General features: G+C 34.8%; 1 protein-coding gene across 4 annotated transcripts in view; it reads right to left on the reverse strand.

The window, feature by feature from the left end:
- FSTL5 (follistatin like 5) overlaps positions 1-15,832 on the reverse strand; it is a 783,576-nt gene that overhangs the window by 271,565 nt on the left and 496,179 nt on the right. For all 4 annotated transcript variants that reach the window (XM_055276294.2, XM_055276292.2, XM_055276293.2 and 1 more), the window contains exon 7: positions 522-688. In XM_055276294.2, the coding sequence (XP_055132269.1) occupies positions 522-688 (167 nt within the window). The remainder of the gene's footprint in view (positions 1-521; positions 689-15,832) is intronic.

The following is a 15,832-nucleotide window of genomic DNA, read 5'->3' on the forward strand; positions in this document are numbered from 1 at the left end:
TATTTTCATGTTAGCACATATAAATCCCCCTCACTCATTTCTAATGGCTATAGATTCCTATTACATACAAACAAACATACACACATCCATACAATCACATTTCCTATTGATGGCATTTTAATTTTTCCTTTTACAAAATTGTGAAGGTGAACAATTTCATACATATGTACTTGAACACACATACAGGTATATTAATAGGAATAAATCCCATATGTGGATTTATAGAATAAAAATATTTACATATTAAAACTTAATAGATATTTCCTGTAAAGATTTTGTACCAATTTATTTTCTCACCAATACATTGCCACAAAACCATTTTACTATACCAATACAAATGATTTGGATAATTCCAAAGGACCTATAGTGCACCTCTCATCCAGTAGATTAGATATAGCAATGTTCCAATAATTCTCTTTTACTCTACATCCAATATTCATTAAGCTCCCCTGACATCACGAAGTCTAGAGTATATCACATGAAATATATACATTATAAAGCAACTCTATTTATGTACTCACATTGATGTCTTCCAAATCTAAATTATTTAGAATAATATTGTTCCTTTTCCAGATAATGGGAGGTCTCAGGGTTCCTTGAATGGCACAGCTCAGAACAGCACTTTGTCCCACAGTTGCTGCAGTGATGCTTAGTTTCTGATCTTCTGGCAGACTCAACTGGATCACTTCTGTAAAGACGAAGTGTCATTAATGTTGATGAGCATGTAGTTTTGTAAGGTTAATAGTATAAAGTTTCTGAATACTAGTAATTAAGGTTTTTAATTTGAATAAAAGGGAAAAAAGCTTATGATGAAACGAAAAAAGAGAAAATTGTTTCCAATAAAAGGTCAGAATGACATTTCAATTTAATTGATTGGCAAGCATCTTCATGAGGCACAGAACTATTAAGCATGAAATGAATATCAGAAGTAGAGTTATAATAAGCCTGGCAGATTGCACCCAAAAGAGAGATAAATTATTTAACTGCCAAATCGACATGTAGTGTGTCATCGTCATTGAATAAAAATGATGCTGTTTATTCACTGATAGATTTATATTGTAGGTTAGGTGAGATCACTGCTGGCTGCAGTAGACAGTAAAATGCATCTTTTTGCTGGGAAACCTATTGACTCTGAAGGCGTAAGATTTGTTTGGGAAGTTGAAGAAGTAAAAATCTGAAGTTCACTGACCAAACAGCAATTAAGTAAAATTCCATCAGCTGTCTTTACCAGGTCGCATTGGTATTGCTAGTTATTTCATGATTCTTAAAGGTAAATATCATATTTTAACTAACCAGTGTGCACATTTCTGCTGATAATTTCTGCCAAAGTACACATTTCTGTCTGTTGCTGGACAACATTATTTGAAATCTGGATCCGGCTGTCCTTTTTGGTTTTCAGATAATCCTTACCAATTAGGAGAATTATCAACTGTATCATTGTCAATTTTCATGAGAGATGACTAAGATAATGTCTGCCAATTCTGCATCCATGTAAAAACTGCCCTTTTGTTTCCTGCTGACATTCACAGACATGAAGTTTTCTACATTATGATTTGAGTCTTGTATTTTGACTTTGCTCACAGTCTTGACCACGTTAGGAATACCACAAATGAAACACCACAAATTCTGACTTAAATGTCAATATAGAGGAGTGAAATAATTGTCCTTTGTTCCCTTGTTAAAGTTGTGATATTTGTCACTGGGATTGAGTGAGGAAAGTGGTGTCCTAACTTGTAATAAATATGATCATGTGCAATGGCTGCACTCTTCTTGAGAAAGCCCCTCCCTCCCTCTCAGCATTCTACCACTTTGTCTCTATTTCTTAATCCTGTCTTCCCCTTGAGATGCTAAACAAGTGAGTTTTATAGAACAAAAATATCCAGTAAAGAGTTATTTGGTTTTTGGTATCATCACAAATTGCAATGCCAAACATGGCATATGTGTTTGGATTAAGGTCTGGATTAAACATATAATCCACCACCCGCTCAACACACACACGTTAAATGTTGAGTGATCTGTGGTGTTTTCACCACTGGCTGACACTAATTATCTGACAAAATGAAACAGAAATATACTCACACTCCTATTCTGTTATATAGCATCTAATCTCTAAACCTAAAGTCACTCTTATTTAAGTTATCATTGTTTTGTGTTGTCAAAGTGAACAGGAATGCTCTTGAAATTGGAAAAGCCTAGTAGAGAAAGCCTCAGCCCAAACTCATTGTTTGGTTTGTTACATCACCCAAAATAGAGACAATAACCCGACAGAAATGGATAACAAACATCTTGTCCATTTCTTTGTGTGAAGAGTCTAACCTTGAATCAGATTTATCCATATTCCCATTTATTTCAATGTTTCCTGAATAATAAGAACATAGGGAAGGCCAGGTACGGTGGCTCACGCCTGTAATTTCAGCATCTTGGGAGGCAGAGGCAGGCGGACCACTTGAAGTGAGGAGTTCGAGCCTGGCCAACATGATGAAACCCCGTCTCTACTAAAAATAGAAAAAAAAGCCAGGCATTGTGGCTCATGCCTGTAGTCCCAGCTACTTGGGAGGCTGAGGCAGGAGAATCTCTTGAACCCAGGAGGCAGAGGTTGCAGTGAGCCAAGGTCATGCCACTGTACTCCAGCCTGTGCGTCACAGTGAGAATTCGTCTCAAAAAAAAAGGGAATATTTTCAGTCTGTTTTAGATTAATATATATATTCTGTCATATACATATGACATGTCTCTGTTATATATCACATATGTGTACACATATAAAACCTCACATACACACACAGAAACATAAACACACACATACACTCAAAAGGAGACATATATATACATAAATAAGTTTAAAATTTTTCAATTAATTCGAAACACTAAAAGTTGAAATCTGCAGATACAGTGTTTATGTCTTCGTTTAATGTTACAAAATTACAGAAAGTGAGAACATTATAAAAGTAATGGCATCATGTACAGTATCATGTAAGAATTATTAATAATTTCCCATTTACATTCCTGAATTTCAGCTTCTGGTTCCTCATTAAATTACAGAGGAGATAATGGGACATCTGGTTCTAAAAACAGCATGTAAACATTGGCTATTCTGCCACTTAGAAATACAATTGCTACTAAGTTACCCTGGAATCTCTTCACTAACCCTTCCGCATCTGTTATTAGGTCCCAGGCCATTTGAATTAGTTGTGCTTTTTATAGTTATACATTACAATGGTAATTAGATAATATAATCATCTTAGAACAAATGCTGAGATTTGGCATAACATTATGTGGGCAATCTTTCTAAAATGTATTTTTTTAGAAGATGTGTAATTAGAATAAAGAATTACTATTCACTAGGAATATTAACATGCACAGAAAAACTTACTTTTTAATTTTATGCCTACATTTTAAAATAACTTCAAATATATTTCTTGGTAATACTTATTATTAAATAACTATATATTTGATAATTTCTTAGATTTGTTTTCTGCATATTTCATGCTGTATGTTTCAGCTCTTCCCTACTATGTTGTATAGAAAAAATACACCAAGACAATTATGTTCACTGGTTACATCTCAAAATCAAATGGCCTTTTCCTGAAATAAATTTAGCAGCACAATTTATTTTAGCTACAGAATTGCCATGCCCATCTTTATTTGTCTTGTGATAGTTATTAAGAAGCACAGATTAGCACAGATTTAATATTGCGAGTTAAAAATGTTAAACATTTTTATTCTTAAATTATATCAAGGATGTTTCAATGTTGAGTGAAATGCTTATAAAATGCCAAAATTATAAGTTTTGTAGATACATGATCATTATTTCTAGAAATGCATTAATATGTAAAACAACAGCTATGAATCAAGCTGTAATCCAATTTAAAAATGATTTTTATATCTCTTATTGTAAATTGCCTCTGAGTGTGTGTGTACATTTTAGTGACTACAGTTGCTACTTCAAAAACAAGGATTTTGAAACAAAATTTGAAAACAATCTTTTATTAACTATGGTTAATTCATGTTTTCTTGGATATACATTAATAATGACTTGTTTCATTTTATAGCATTCTATATGCAAACAGCTTATGCTAGTTATGTACAGAAACTATCTTTGCAACAAATAGCACCAATCATTTTATACCCCTCTGCATCCTTTCTGCTCTAATAACCTCAACATGTATCATGTGTCCAGAGTCACCTGGTGCCCTAGCAAAAGGTAAAAACATATAGGCTAAGTATAACATATGGTACTGAGTGTTTTGACACACTTCAGCATTTCTTTCATCTATAAACTCTGCCTCCTCTTGGAAGCCCTCTCAAGTATTTAAGGCAAAATTTTAATGATTTTTTTTCTGCTCTCACATTATGAAGACTATTACTACCTTTTTAATTCAGCTTTTGTTTTTGATTACTTAGGGAAGTTAAGAGGCAAGTAAAATACTTTCACACTGTGAATCCTTCTCTATGCTTTCTCATTTTTACAACTTGGCTTAGAGAAAAACTAAGAGCTTGCTTTAAAGGAATGAAATATTTGAAGTGTCTGCTAGAAGAATCTGAAGCCAAAGACACAAGTATAGTTTAGCACAACTTGCAGCATGATTAGTGGGTATTTATGAGGCATTGATTTCAATAGCAACTAGGTCCTACCAGTAATAATATAAATTTGGGTAAAAATATGTCATATTTTTTAAGTTTTATTTTAAGTTCAGGGATACATGTATGGGTTTGCTACATAGGTCAGTGTGTGTCATGGGGATTTGTTGTACAGATTATTTCATTACCTAGGTATTAAGCCAAGTACTCATTAGTTATTTTTCCTGAACCTCTCCTTCCTCCCATCCTCCATGCTCTAATAGGCCCCAGTGTGTGTTGTTCCCATCTATGTGTCCATGTATTCTCATCATTTAGCTCCCACTTATAAGTGAGAATATGTGGTATTTGGTTTTCTGTTCCTGCATTAATTCACTAAGGATTATGGTCTCCAGCTCCATTCATGTCCTGGCAAAGAACATGATCTTGTTCTTTTTTTATGGCTTCATAGTATCCCATACTGTATATGTACCACATTTTCTTTATCCAGTGTATCATTAATGGGGATTTAGGCTGATTCCATGTCTTTGGTATTATGAATAGTGCTGCAATGAACTTCAATTCGTGTGCATGTGTCTTTGTAATAGGATAATTAATATTGTATTGTAATAGGATAATTAATATTGTAATGGGATTGCTGGGTCAGTGAGAGTGTAAATTAGTTGAACCATTGTGGAAGACAGTATGGCAATTCCTCAAAGACGTAATATTATGTGATTTTAACACATATAGAAAAAAATGAAATATTATGAATATTTGTGAAACACTAGTTTAAAAAGGATGATTTTAGGAATCTTGACTAAAGATATCTTTTAAAATCGTAAGAAGAGCAAGCTTTCCATAACCAAGATTCTGCTTTTCTAAATATCGACATCTTTGATTTCCCTAACTATAGACTTAGGTTAAATATTTCACTAAATCTGTTTAAACACTAGACTCAAAATCTTATTATCCTCATCATGCCTATAATTTCTATTATAGGAATGAAGCCTAGAATAAATTTTGTCAGTAATGTTTCCTAATAACGGGTACTTTACCTCTCTCTATGTCAGTAAAGAAATTGCTAATTAAATGCAGATAGTAATACAATATTAAGCTAGAAATAGATCAAAAAAGAAAATCACTTAGAAACTGTAAATGGAATAAATTAGTTATTCTCATAATAAGATAACCACAATTACTTAATAACAAGGTTTTTAACAACAAGGAAATTCTGATGGCATATTTTGTCAGGAAATAGGTGATTTCAAAATAAATGGTAATGCTTACATAATTTAGACACGCCAAGATATTCACACATTTATTATGATGAAATGCTTAGAATCTTCGAGACTAAATGTCTACCTGTTAAATATTATATGCTTTTATTATAATTGGTCTTATAAAATTAAAACAAAACAAAATTTAAAAGATCTAGAAACTTCGTTTTGGTAACAACAGACTGGATAAATTAGACTAATACATTCACAGAAGTTACACCACAGCAAACAAACACATAAACAGCATGAACTAAATACAAATAATTTATTCTTAAAAGCATTAGAGAAATATCAGAATAGTGAGGAACTGCTCAGTCTATATTCTGAAGAGAACTGTAACTCAGAGATGAGATTACACCTGGAATTGCACATTCTGTTGAGGATTTTTTTCATTTTGAAGAGATAACAGCAATACTTAGATGTTCTTATGTGGCTTATTGTCTTCCAGGCATAACGGATAGGGAAAATAGTGGAGAGTGTCCATCTCTGTGCTAAGACTTTAAGGTGCCACCATCTGAAACTGAATATATGGACTGCAGCATGCTGTTACCTAGACGTCTTACACAAATTCTCTCTAGAGTAAGTTAATATCATTATAGTCATCCAATCCTTGTTATAAACAATTTTGTATTTACAATACCCAGAAAACTATAACTATAATATGGCCCACCAAAAGAGAAGACAGCATGATGAGAAGGAGCAGAAACAACACATAACACTAAAAATAATCCAATAAGATTGTAAGATGTATTATGTCTATGAAAATAAAATTCCAGGTTAGAAATTTTTACCATAAAAAATAGAACTATAAACATTACAAGTTTGTGAAAAATCAAGTAGAAATTATAAAAGTAAAAGCTATCCTATCTGAAATTAATAATTAAATGTATGTACTTAAGGTCAGATTAGACACAGCAAAAAAGAGAAATAGTAAGCTAGAAAAGAGATTAAATGAAACTTTACTGAATAAAAAGCAAAAACCAGATAAGGTTAATGAAACCAGGGTTCTTTTGAATCCCAGAATGAGAAAGTAGAAAAAAATGGAGGAGAAGTAATATTTGAACAAATAGCAGCTGACAGTTTTCCATAAATGTAAAAGATACCAATCAATAGATGGAAGAAGCACATCAAATTTCAAGCAAAGCGAACAAAATACTAGGCTAATTCACACTGAGTCACTGTATTCGTCCATTTTCACGCTGATGATAAAGACATACCTGAGACTGGGAAGAAAAAGAGGCTTAACTGGACTTACAGTTCCACAGATTCTGAGGCTGGGGAGGCCTCAGAAACATGGCAGGAGGTGAAGGGCACTTCTTACATGGCAGCGGAAGGAGAAAAATGAGGAAGAAGCAAAGCGGCCGCTCCTGGTAAACCCATTAGATCTCTTGAGACTTACTCACTATCAAGAGAATAGCACAGGAAAGATCGGCCCCCATGATTCAGTTACCTTCCCCTGGGTCCCTCCTACAACACATGAGAATTCTGGGAAATAGAATTCAAGATGAGATTTGGGTAGGGACACAGCCAAATCATATCATTCCTCCTCTGGACCCTCCAAATCTCATGTCCTCACATTTCAAAACCAATCATGCCTTCCCAACAGTCCCCCAAAGTCTTATTTCAGTATTAACCCAAAAGTCCACAGTCCAAAGTCTCATCTGAGACAAGGCAAGTCCCTTTCTCCTATGAGCCTTTAAAATCAAAACAAGCTAGTTACTTCCTAGATACAATGTGGACGCAGGTATTGGGTAAATGGAGCCATTCCAAATGGGAGATACTGGCCAAAACAAAGGAGTTACATGGCCCATACAAGTCCAAAATCCAGGGGGGCAGTCACATTTTAAAGCTCCAAAATGATCTCCTTTGACTCCAGGTCTCACTTCCAGGTCATCTGATGCAAGAACCCATGGTCTGGTCAGCTCAGCCCCTGTGGCTTTGCAGGGTACAGCCTCCCTCCCAGCTGCTTTCACAGGCTGGCATTGAATGTCTGTGGCTTTTCTAGGTGCATGTTGCAAGCTGTCAGTGGAGCTACCATTCTGAGGTCTGGAGGACAGTGACTCTCCTCCTACAGCTTCACTAGGCAGTGGCCCAGTAGGGACTCTGTGTGGGGGCTCCAACCCCACATTTTTCCTTCCACACTGCCCTAGCAGAAGTTCTCCATGAGGGCCCTGCCCCTGCAGCAAACTTATGCCTGGGCATCCGGGCATTTCCACGCAGCCTTTAAAATCTAGGCAGAGGTTCCCCAATCCCAATTCCTGACTTCTGTGCACCCGCAGGCTCAACACCATGTGGAAACTGCCAAGGCTTGTGGCTTCCACTCTCTGAATCCACAGCCCAAGCTGTACATTGGCCCCTTTCAGCCATGGCTGGAGGGGGTGAGACGCAGGGCATCAAGTCCCTAGGCTGCTCAAAGCACAGAGTCCCAGGGCTTGGCCCAGGAAACCACATGTTCCTCCTGGGCCTCTGGCCCTGTTACGGGAGGGGCTGCGGTGAAGGTCTCTGGCATGGCCTGGAGACATTTTCCCAATTGTCTTGGGGAAAAACATCATGCTCCTTGCTACTTATGCAAATTTCTGCAGCTGGCTTGAATTTCTCCCAAGAAAATGTATTTTTCTTTTCTATCTCATAGTCAGGCTGCAAATTTTCCAAACTGTATGCTCTGTTTCCCTTTTAAAATGGAATATTTTAATAGCACCCAAATCACCTTTTGAAGGTTTTGCTGCTTAGAAATTTCTTCTGCCAGATTGTCTAAATCATCTCTCCCAAGTTCAAAGTTTCACAAATCTCTAGGGCAGGGTCAAAATGCTGCCAGTCTCTTTGCTAAAACATAACAAGAGTCACCTTTTTTCCAGTTCCCAACAAGTTCCTCATCTCCATCTGAGACCACCTCAGCCTGGATATTATTGTTCATATCACCATCAGCATTTTTGTCAAAGCCATTCAACAAGTCTCTAGGAGGTTCCGAACTTTCTCACATTTTCCTGTCTTTTTCTGAGCCCTCCAAACTGTTCTAACGTCTGCCTGATACCCAGTGCCAGTCACTTCCACATTTTCAGGTATCTTTTCAGCAATGCCCCATTCTACTGGTACCAATTTACCTTATTAGTTAGTTTACATGCTGCTGATAAAGACGGAACTAAGACTGGGAATAAAAAGAAGTTTAATTGGACTTATAATTCCACATGTCTGGGGAGGTCTCAGAATCATTGTGGGAGGTGAAAGGCACTTCTTACATGGCAGCGCAAGAGAAAAAGAGGAAGAAGCAAAAGCGGAAACTCCTGATAAACCCATCAGATCTCATGAGACTTACTCATTATCACAAGAATAACAGGGGTAAGACTGGCCCCCACGATTCAATTACCTCCCCCTGGGTCCCTCCCACAACACATGGGAATTCTGGGAGATACAATTAAAGTTGAGATTTAGGTGCAGACACAGCTAAACCATGTCAGTCACTTAACAATGAAATTAAAGGAAATTAGGAACACTCAATTTACCAATGTAACAAACCTGCACACGTACCCCTGAACCTGAACCTAAAGTAAAAGTTTTTTTTTTTTTTTTTTTAAAGACTATCAAAGACAGAGAGAAATCTTTTCTGTTGTTGTTTTGCTCTGAGACAGTCTCACTCCTTCGCCCAGGCTGGAGTGCAGTGGCATGACCTCCGCTCACTGCAAGCTCCGCCTCCCAGGTTCACGCCATTCTCTTCCCTCAGCCTCCGGAGTAGCTGGGACTACAGGCGCCCACTACCACGCCTGGCTAATTTTTTGTATTTTTAGTAAAGATGGGGTTTCACCGTGTTAGCCAGGATGGTCTCAATCTCCTGACCTTGTGATCCGCCCGCCTCGGCCTTCCAAAGTGCTGGGATTACAGGCGTGAACCACTGCACCCGGCCCAGAGAGAAATCTTGAAATTTTGTGAATTAAAAGATACAGCCTGCCTATATGGTAAGGAGAGTTAGACACATAACTGATTTCATCAGCAAAAGTAGAAACAAGAAAGCAGTAGGATGATATATTGGAAATTATGCAACAAAATAAAAACTGATCTTAGAATTTTATAGAAATATACAAATATTATAATAAAATTAACATATTTACAAAAAATAGAAGAATGAACATGCATGTCTAGGAAACTTGCCTTAAAGTAAATTCTAAATATGTTTTTCAGACAGAAGAAAAATGATTCTAGATGAACACTCATAGATGCAAGGAGTGGACAGCAAAAAAATAAAATAAAAAAGAAGATGAAGAAGAAGAAAAAGCATTTAAACATGAATGTTAAAGTTGAACAGTAAACTTTGATAGTTCAAGAAAGCCAGATAATATAAAATAATATTTCCATAACATTGGGTAGAGAAAGATTTTGTTAACAAGACACAAAAGAATTCACCATAAAGAAAGTGACTTATAACTTTGACTACATTATAATTTAAAATATCTATTCCTCAAAAGATATTATTAAAAGACCAAAAACACAAGCCACCAAGTGGAAGATAATTGCCACCCACAAAACTGACAAAAATCTTATATTTCAAATAAATTATTCTACACATCACTAAGAAAAATTTAAACAACTCATTAACAAAACAATCAAGAAATCAATAAAAGACTTGAAAAAGTGCTTTATGAATTAGTCTATATGGCTAAGAAAAACCTGAAAATTGCTGAACTATCTATGCAATTAGGAAGATGAAAATTTAAGCCTAAACCCTTCAGATTGGCTTGAATTTAAAAGTCTAATGAGAATAACTGTTGAGAAAAATACAAAGCAACATAAATTCTTATATACCATGAACAAGAGCGTAAATGTATACATAAACTTGCTCCTGTAGTAAAGGAAGCCTCATCTAGCAAACTTTTCTGGCCGACCCATTTCCAAGGACCAAGTTAGCCATATCCCGTGCAGAAGCTTAGAGTTATGACATAGAAAAGGCAGAGAGTTTAGCTGTTATAAAGAGATAACAGAAGTAAGAACACATAATTTTTTAAGACACCTTTAATATACAGGACAGAGAAGAAAAGAGAAGACCCTTATATGGGGAGAGAACAGTATGATAACAAATAGGATAAAAGAATCTGGAGTTTATTCTAAGGAAAAGGGGCCAGTAGAAAGAAAAGTTCTGAATATAAAATTGAGAATATAATTATTTCTGCCAAAAGTTCTGAAAGTAATTAGGAGAACTTATAATCACAAATATAAATAAAAGCAAAGCATTTAGCTACTAGGGCAAAATGGTAGTTTCTTCCTATGCTATTAGTGAGATTGAGAAATTATAGAAATATATGAATAAAAGACTTTTCAATGAAAGCTTTTCTGTAAAACAACGCAGAAAAAATTCTTGTGCAGAATTCAAATTTTGTTTTTTATTCTCATATTCTTTTTCTATAATAAGGACAGTACAATACTACAGACAAAACTATATTTTGATATTAATTCAAGCAGTGTTACATATTGACAATAGTGAATCTCATTTTCTTTTTTAATTCATGACTTTGACATTCTTTTAGTGGTCTTATAAATGTACAATTATCTTTCAAGGGTTCTGTTAACTTTCATTTAATTTCTCTCCTTCAAATGAATTATATAAAGTTGAATTTTAAACTAAAATAATAAAGGTTGAGTCTATTTATTCAGTGATATGTGTGACATACACAACTTGGAAAACAATTCTTTTTTATGCAGAATAGTTTCCATGTGAAGCCTGACCTAACAAAAACTGTACTAACAGAAAGAATTGGGTGGCCACTCAAAGTAGTCAAGTTAATTTTAACTTTATGACTTTGAAAAATTCAAGGATGCAGATAACAGAATGACTTTAACATTCTAAGTACATTCTAAGTACATTGTAGGTAACATTATAAGGTTGGAATAGTAAGGTATTGACATTGCAAGATTTGTTATATTAAGTTTAAAATCTCATTACAAGTGAGTTACTCCTTGTAGGACATAGGTAAAAGAAAATAATTGTGAGTATTAACTGAATACATATCATTTACTAAGCATTTTTCAAAGTATTTGATTCATTTAATTTTCCTACCTGCCCTGTGAAGTACATACTGATTCTGATTTTTATTTTTATTTTTCTACCTGTTTATTTCTCTCATGTGAGGAAGAGATAATTAAAGCTTTATTAGCCATCTTGTGATCATGAATGGGAACATTCTCAACACATTAGAGATGAAAAATGCAAAGATGGAGGGACTTCAAGTCCTTCATTATAATAGGTGAGAAAGGAGAAAACAATCATTTTAAAAAGATTCAGGCATTGAATACATATATTAACAAAGATGAAAGATTTGGAAACCAATCATCTAATCTTTCACTTTAGAAAATTAAATAAAAAGAGGAAATTAAATCCAAAGTATGCAGGGTAAAAGAAAGAATGAAAATTAGAACATGAAAAAAATAAAATTGAAAACGAAAAATCAATACAGAAAATCAATGAAAACAAAAGTTGGTTATTTGAAAGATAAAACCAATAAGCCTCAAACCAGAGTAACTCAGAAAAAAGAAACTAGGCAAAATTACCAACATCAGAAATAAAATACAGTATTATTACAGATCCCATAGACATTTAAAGGATAATAAAAGTTACACAAAAAATTCTGTGCCCACAAATTTGATAACCTAGATTAAACAGACCAATTCTTTGTAAATTACAATCTGCTAAAACTCATTTAAGTAGAAACAGGCAATCTGAATAGGTTTATACCTATGAAAGAAATCACATTACTTATTAATCACCTTCCCAAGCAGAACGTAACAGGCCCAGATGGATTCACTGATGAATTCTACCACACATTTAAGGGAGAAATTGTATCAGTCCTCTACAATCTCTTTCACAAGACAGCAGAAGAAATACTTTCTAACTCATTCTCTGAGACCATTATTACCCTAATACCAAAACCAGACAATAGCATTACAAGAAAAGAAAGCTGCATAAAAATATCTCTTCTAGGCATAGATGCAAAAATTCTCAACAAAATATTAGCTAATAGAATCCAACAACATACAAAAATGATTATACACTATGAGACATTGATGTTTGTCTCAGGTATGCAAGAATGGGTCAACATTTAAAAATCAATTAAACGTACTCATCACATCAACAAGCTAAAGAGGAAAACAAAACATGTACAAGATTTATATAAAAAATTTTAAAGCTTGGATGAATTTATTAAAGAAGTAAATAAAGAGGCTGAGTGCAGTGGCTCACGCCTGTAATCCCAGCACTTTGGGAGGCTGAGGTGGGTGGATCACCTGAGGTCAGGAGTTCGAGACCAGCCTGACCAACATGGTGAAACCCCGTCTCTACTAAAAATACAAAAGTTAGCCGGGTGTGGTGGTGCGCGCCTGTAATCCCAGCTACTCAGGAGGCTGAGGCAGAAGAATTGCTTGAATCTGGGAGGCGGAGGTTTCAGTGAGCTGAGATTATGCCACGGCACTCCAGCCTAGGTGACAGAGCGAGACTCTGTCTCAAAAAAAAAAAAAAAGAAAAAAGAAACAAATGAAGAGACAATCCATGCTCATGAAAACAAAAACTAAGTATTATCAAGATGTCAGTTTTTCTCCGCTTCATCTATAAATTTAATGCAATCCCAGTCAAAATTCCAGCAAGTCTTTTTGTGGATATCAACAAACGAATCCTGAGGTGTCTAGAGAGGCGAAAGATCAAGATGAACCAATGTTGAAGGAGAAAAACAGTAGTAGAAGACTGATACTACCTGACTTCAAGAGTTGCTATAAAGCTACAATAATCAAGACAGTGTGTCACTGGTGAAAGAATAGACAAATAGATTAATGGAGCAGAACAGAGAGGACAGAAATAGACCCAAATAAATGTAGTGAACTGATCTCTGACAAAGAGAAATGACAATGCAAGGTAGAAAAGTAAAATTTTAAACAAATTGTTCTGAAACAAATGGACGTTCACATTTAAAAAAAAAATGACACTAGACAAAAGCCCTACACATTCAGAGAAACTAACTAAAACTACATCACAGACTTAAATATGAAACAAAAAACTATAAAAATCCTAGATGATAACTGGAGAAAACTAAATGACCTTAGGTTTGGTGATGACCATATTTTACATACACAAAATAATATTGGTTTATTTTTCATAGATACAATACATAGATACAATAACAAGAGGAAAACCAAGACCATTTATAAACCTTAGGTAAGATAAATCATAAGGTGTTTATACTTTGGTTATATTATTACATGTAAATTAAGTGTCCTTAAGGTTGTATATAAATATATGTACACAAGAAAAAAAGACATCAAACATAATGATGAGCACTCTTTTACTTACAAAAATATCAACTAAATGTTAAAAAAGTCAGGTATTTTTTCCTGTATGATTTATTGGTGTAAATACTATGTTTGATTTGAAAAAAAAAGACATTATATTCTAAATTTGTGAAATATTGAATGCATGAAATACAGAATTAACTTACCATCTTTAATACATTTTTAAAGTTTTGGTATTTTCACCTACTAATGAAATTCAATGTGGTAGATTGGGAAGAGAAATTGCGTATACATATGAAGGAAGGTATCTAATCAGAAGAGTTCACAGTGAATTTTCATTTGTCAGTCAGGATAAAGCAATCAGTTAATCAATACCCATTACCTATATGTTAACAAATGTGTTCAGTGCCATGTTGAAAAGCTATTACAGATATAAGAGAAGAATATTAACCTGTGTGCATTTCTTCAACTTATCTCAAGGAAACTCCAGGACATTAATGTTGGAGTCAATCAAATGACACATTATTTGCTCTGTCTTTAATGAACTGAACATTTTTCATGATGTTTTAGATTACAGTCAGTCAGAGCTAAATTAATGAACTAATCTCTCCCTGTGGTGTAATAGAATTTGGGCCTTATAGACTAAAAAGACTTTAATATTGTTTGCCTAATTAAAACAATTCAGCTAAAAGAGATTGCTATTTGCCTAATAACACACTGCTACTACCGATAAAACTGAAACTAGGATCCAGAGAATTTGCCTTCACTATGAAGTTTTACAGTGAGTGTCCCTTTAGCAGGTTACAGCAAACAGATGTAAAATATAGGGAACTGAACACTGGCTGTTCATTTTGGCAATTCTTCACAGGGTCCAAAGACTGGGCCTTAGCTATGCAAATCTAGAAACAAATTTAACAATTCATCCAGAATTAATTAGGCTACTGGGGATTAACTCAGCTAATCAAAATCACAGGATACCTTTGTTTATAATGGAATATCAATTTATTCATTTACAATGGGAAAAGCATCAGGTTTGGTAACGAATGTCAGCTGTGAGCCTGGGAATCTTCTTTCTAATGCACAGGTCAAAAGCTTCACAAGATAGATGAACAGAAAATTACAAAAAAGAGAGTCGGCTATTCTCAAGGCAGTCAAGCTCTAATCAGTTAATGAATTGCCCTTTTCAAGTCTAAAGACATTTCTGCCTAGAGAGCCTTTCTTTTCTTGTCACTTTCAAGTTTATTGACAAATTCTTAGCTCCTTTTTCTGCATTGTGCGTATCATCGTATGTGTGCAACTAGAGCACTAACTCAGGTAGATTGTAGAAGAGTTAAGTGTATTAGAACCTTCTTTACATCAGTAAATGTTCCCATGGACCTAGGCTTGACAAACTATGCCCGTGGACCAAATCTGTTCTGCCACCTGTTTTTGAAAATAAAGTTGTATTGGAACACAGCCATACCCACTTCTTACTGTATTGCCTCTGTTGCTGTCTATAACTGCGTTCAGCTCTATATATGCGGAGCTGAGCAGTTGCTGCTAAGACCTATGGTATGCAATGCCTAAAATATTTACTCTCTGAGTTTTTACGAAAAGTTGCCTATTCATTGAAACATTACTTTGCTGCTTTTACATTCCTTAGACACATGCAAGTTTTAAACATATGATCTGCTTATTTCTGCTCATTCTCTTGGTTCAGAACATTAAACCTAAGATAATTACATAGAGAGTGCATG

This window comes from Symphalangus syndactylus, chromosome 4, assembly GCF_028878055.3.
Source record: "Symphalangus syndactylus isolate Jambi chromosome 4, NHGRI_mSymSyn1-v2.1_pri, whole genome shotgun sequence".
In the NCBI taxonomy this organism is placed as follows: Eukaryota; Metazoa; Chordata; class Mammalia; order Primates; family Hylobatidae; genus Symphalangus; species Symphalangus syndactylus.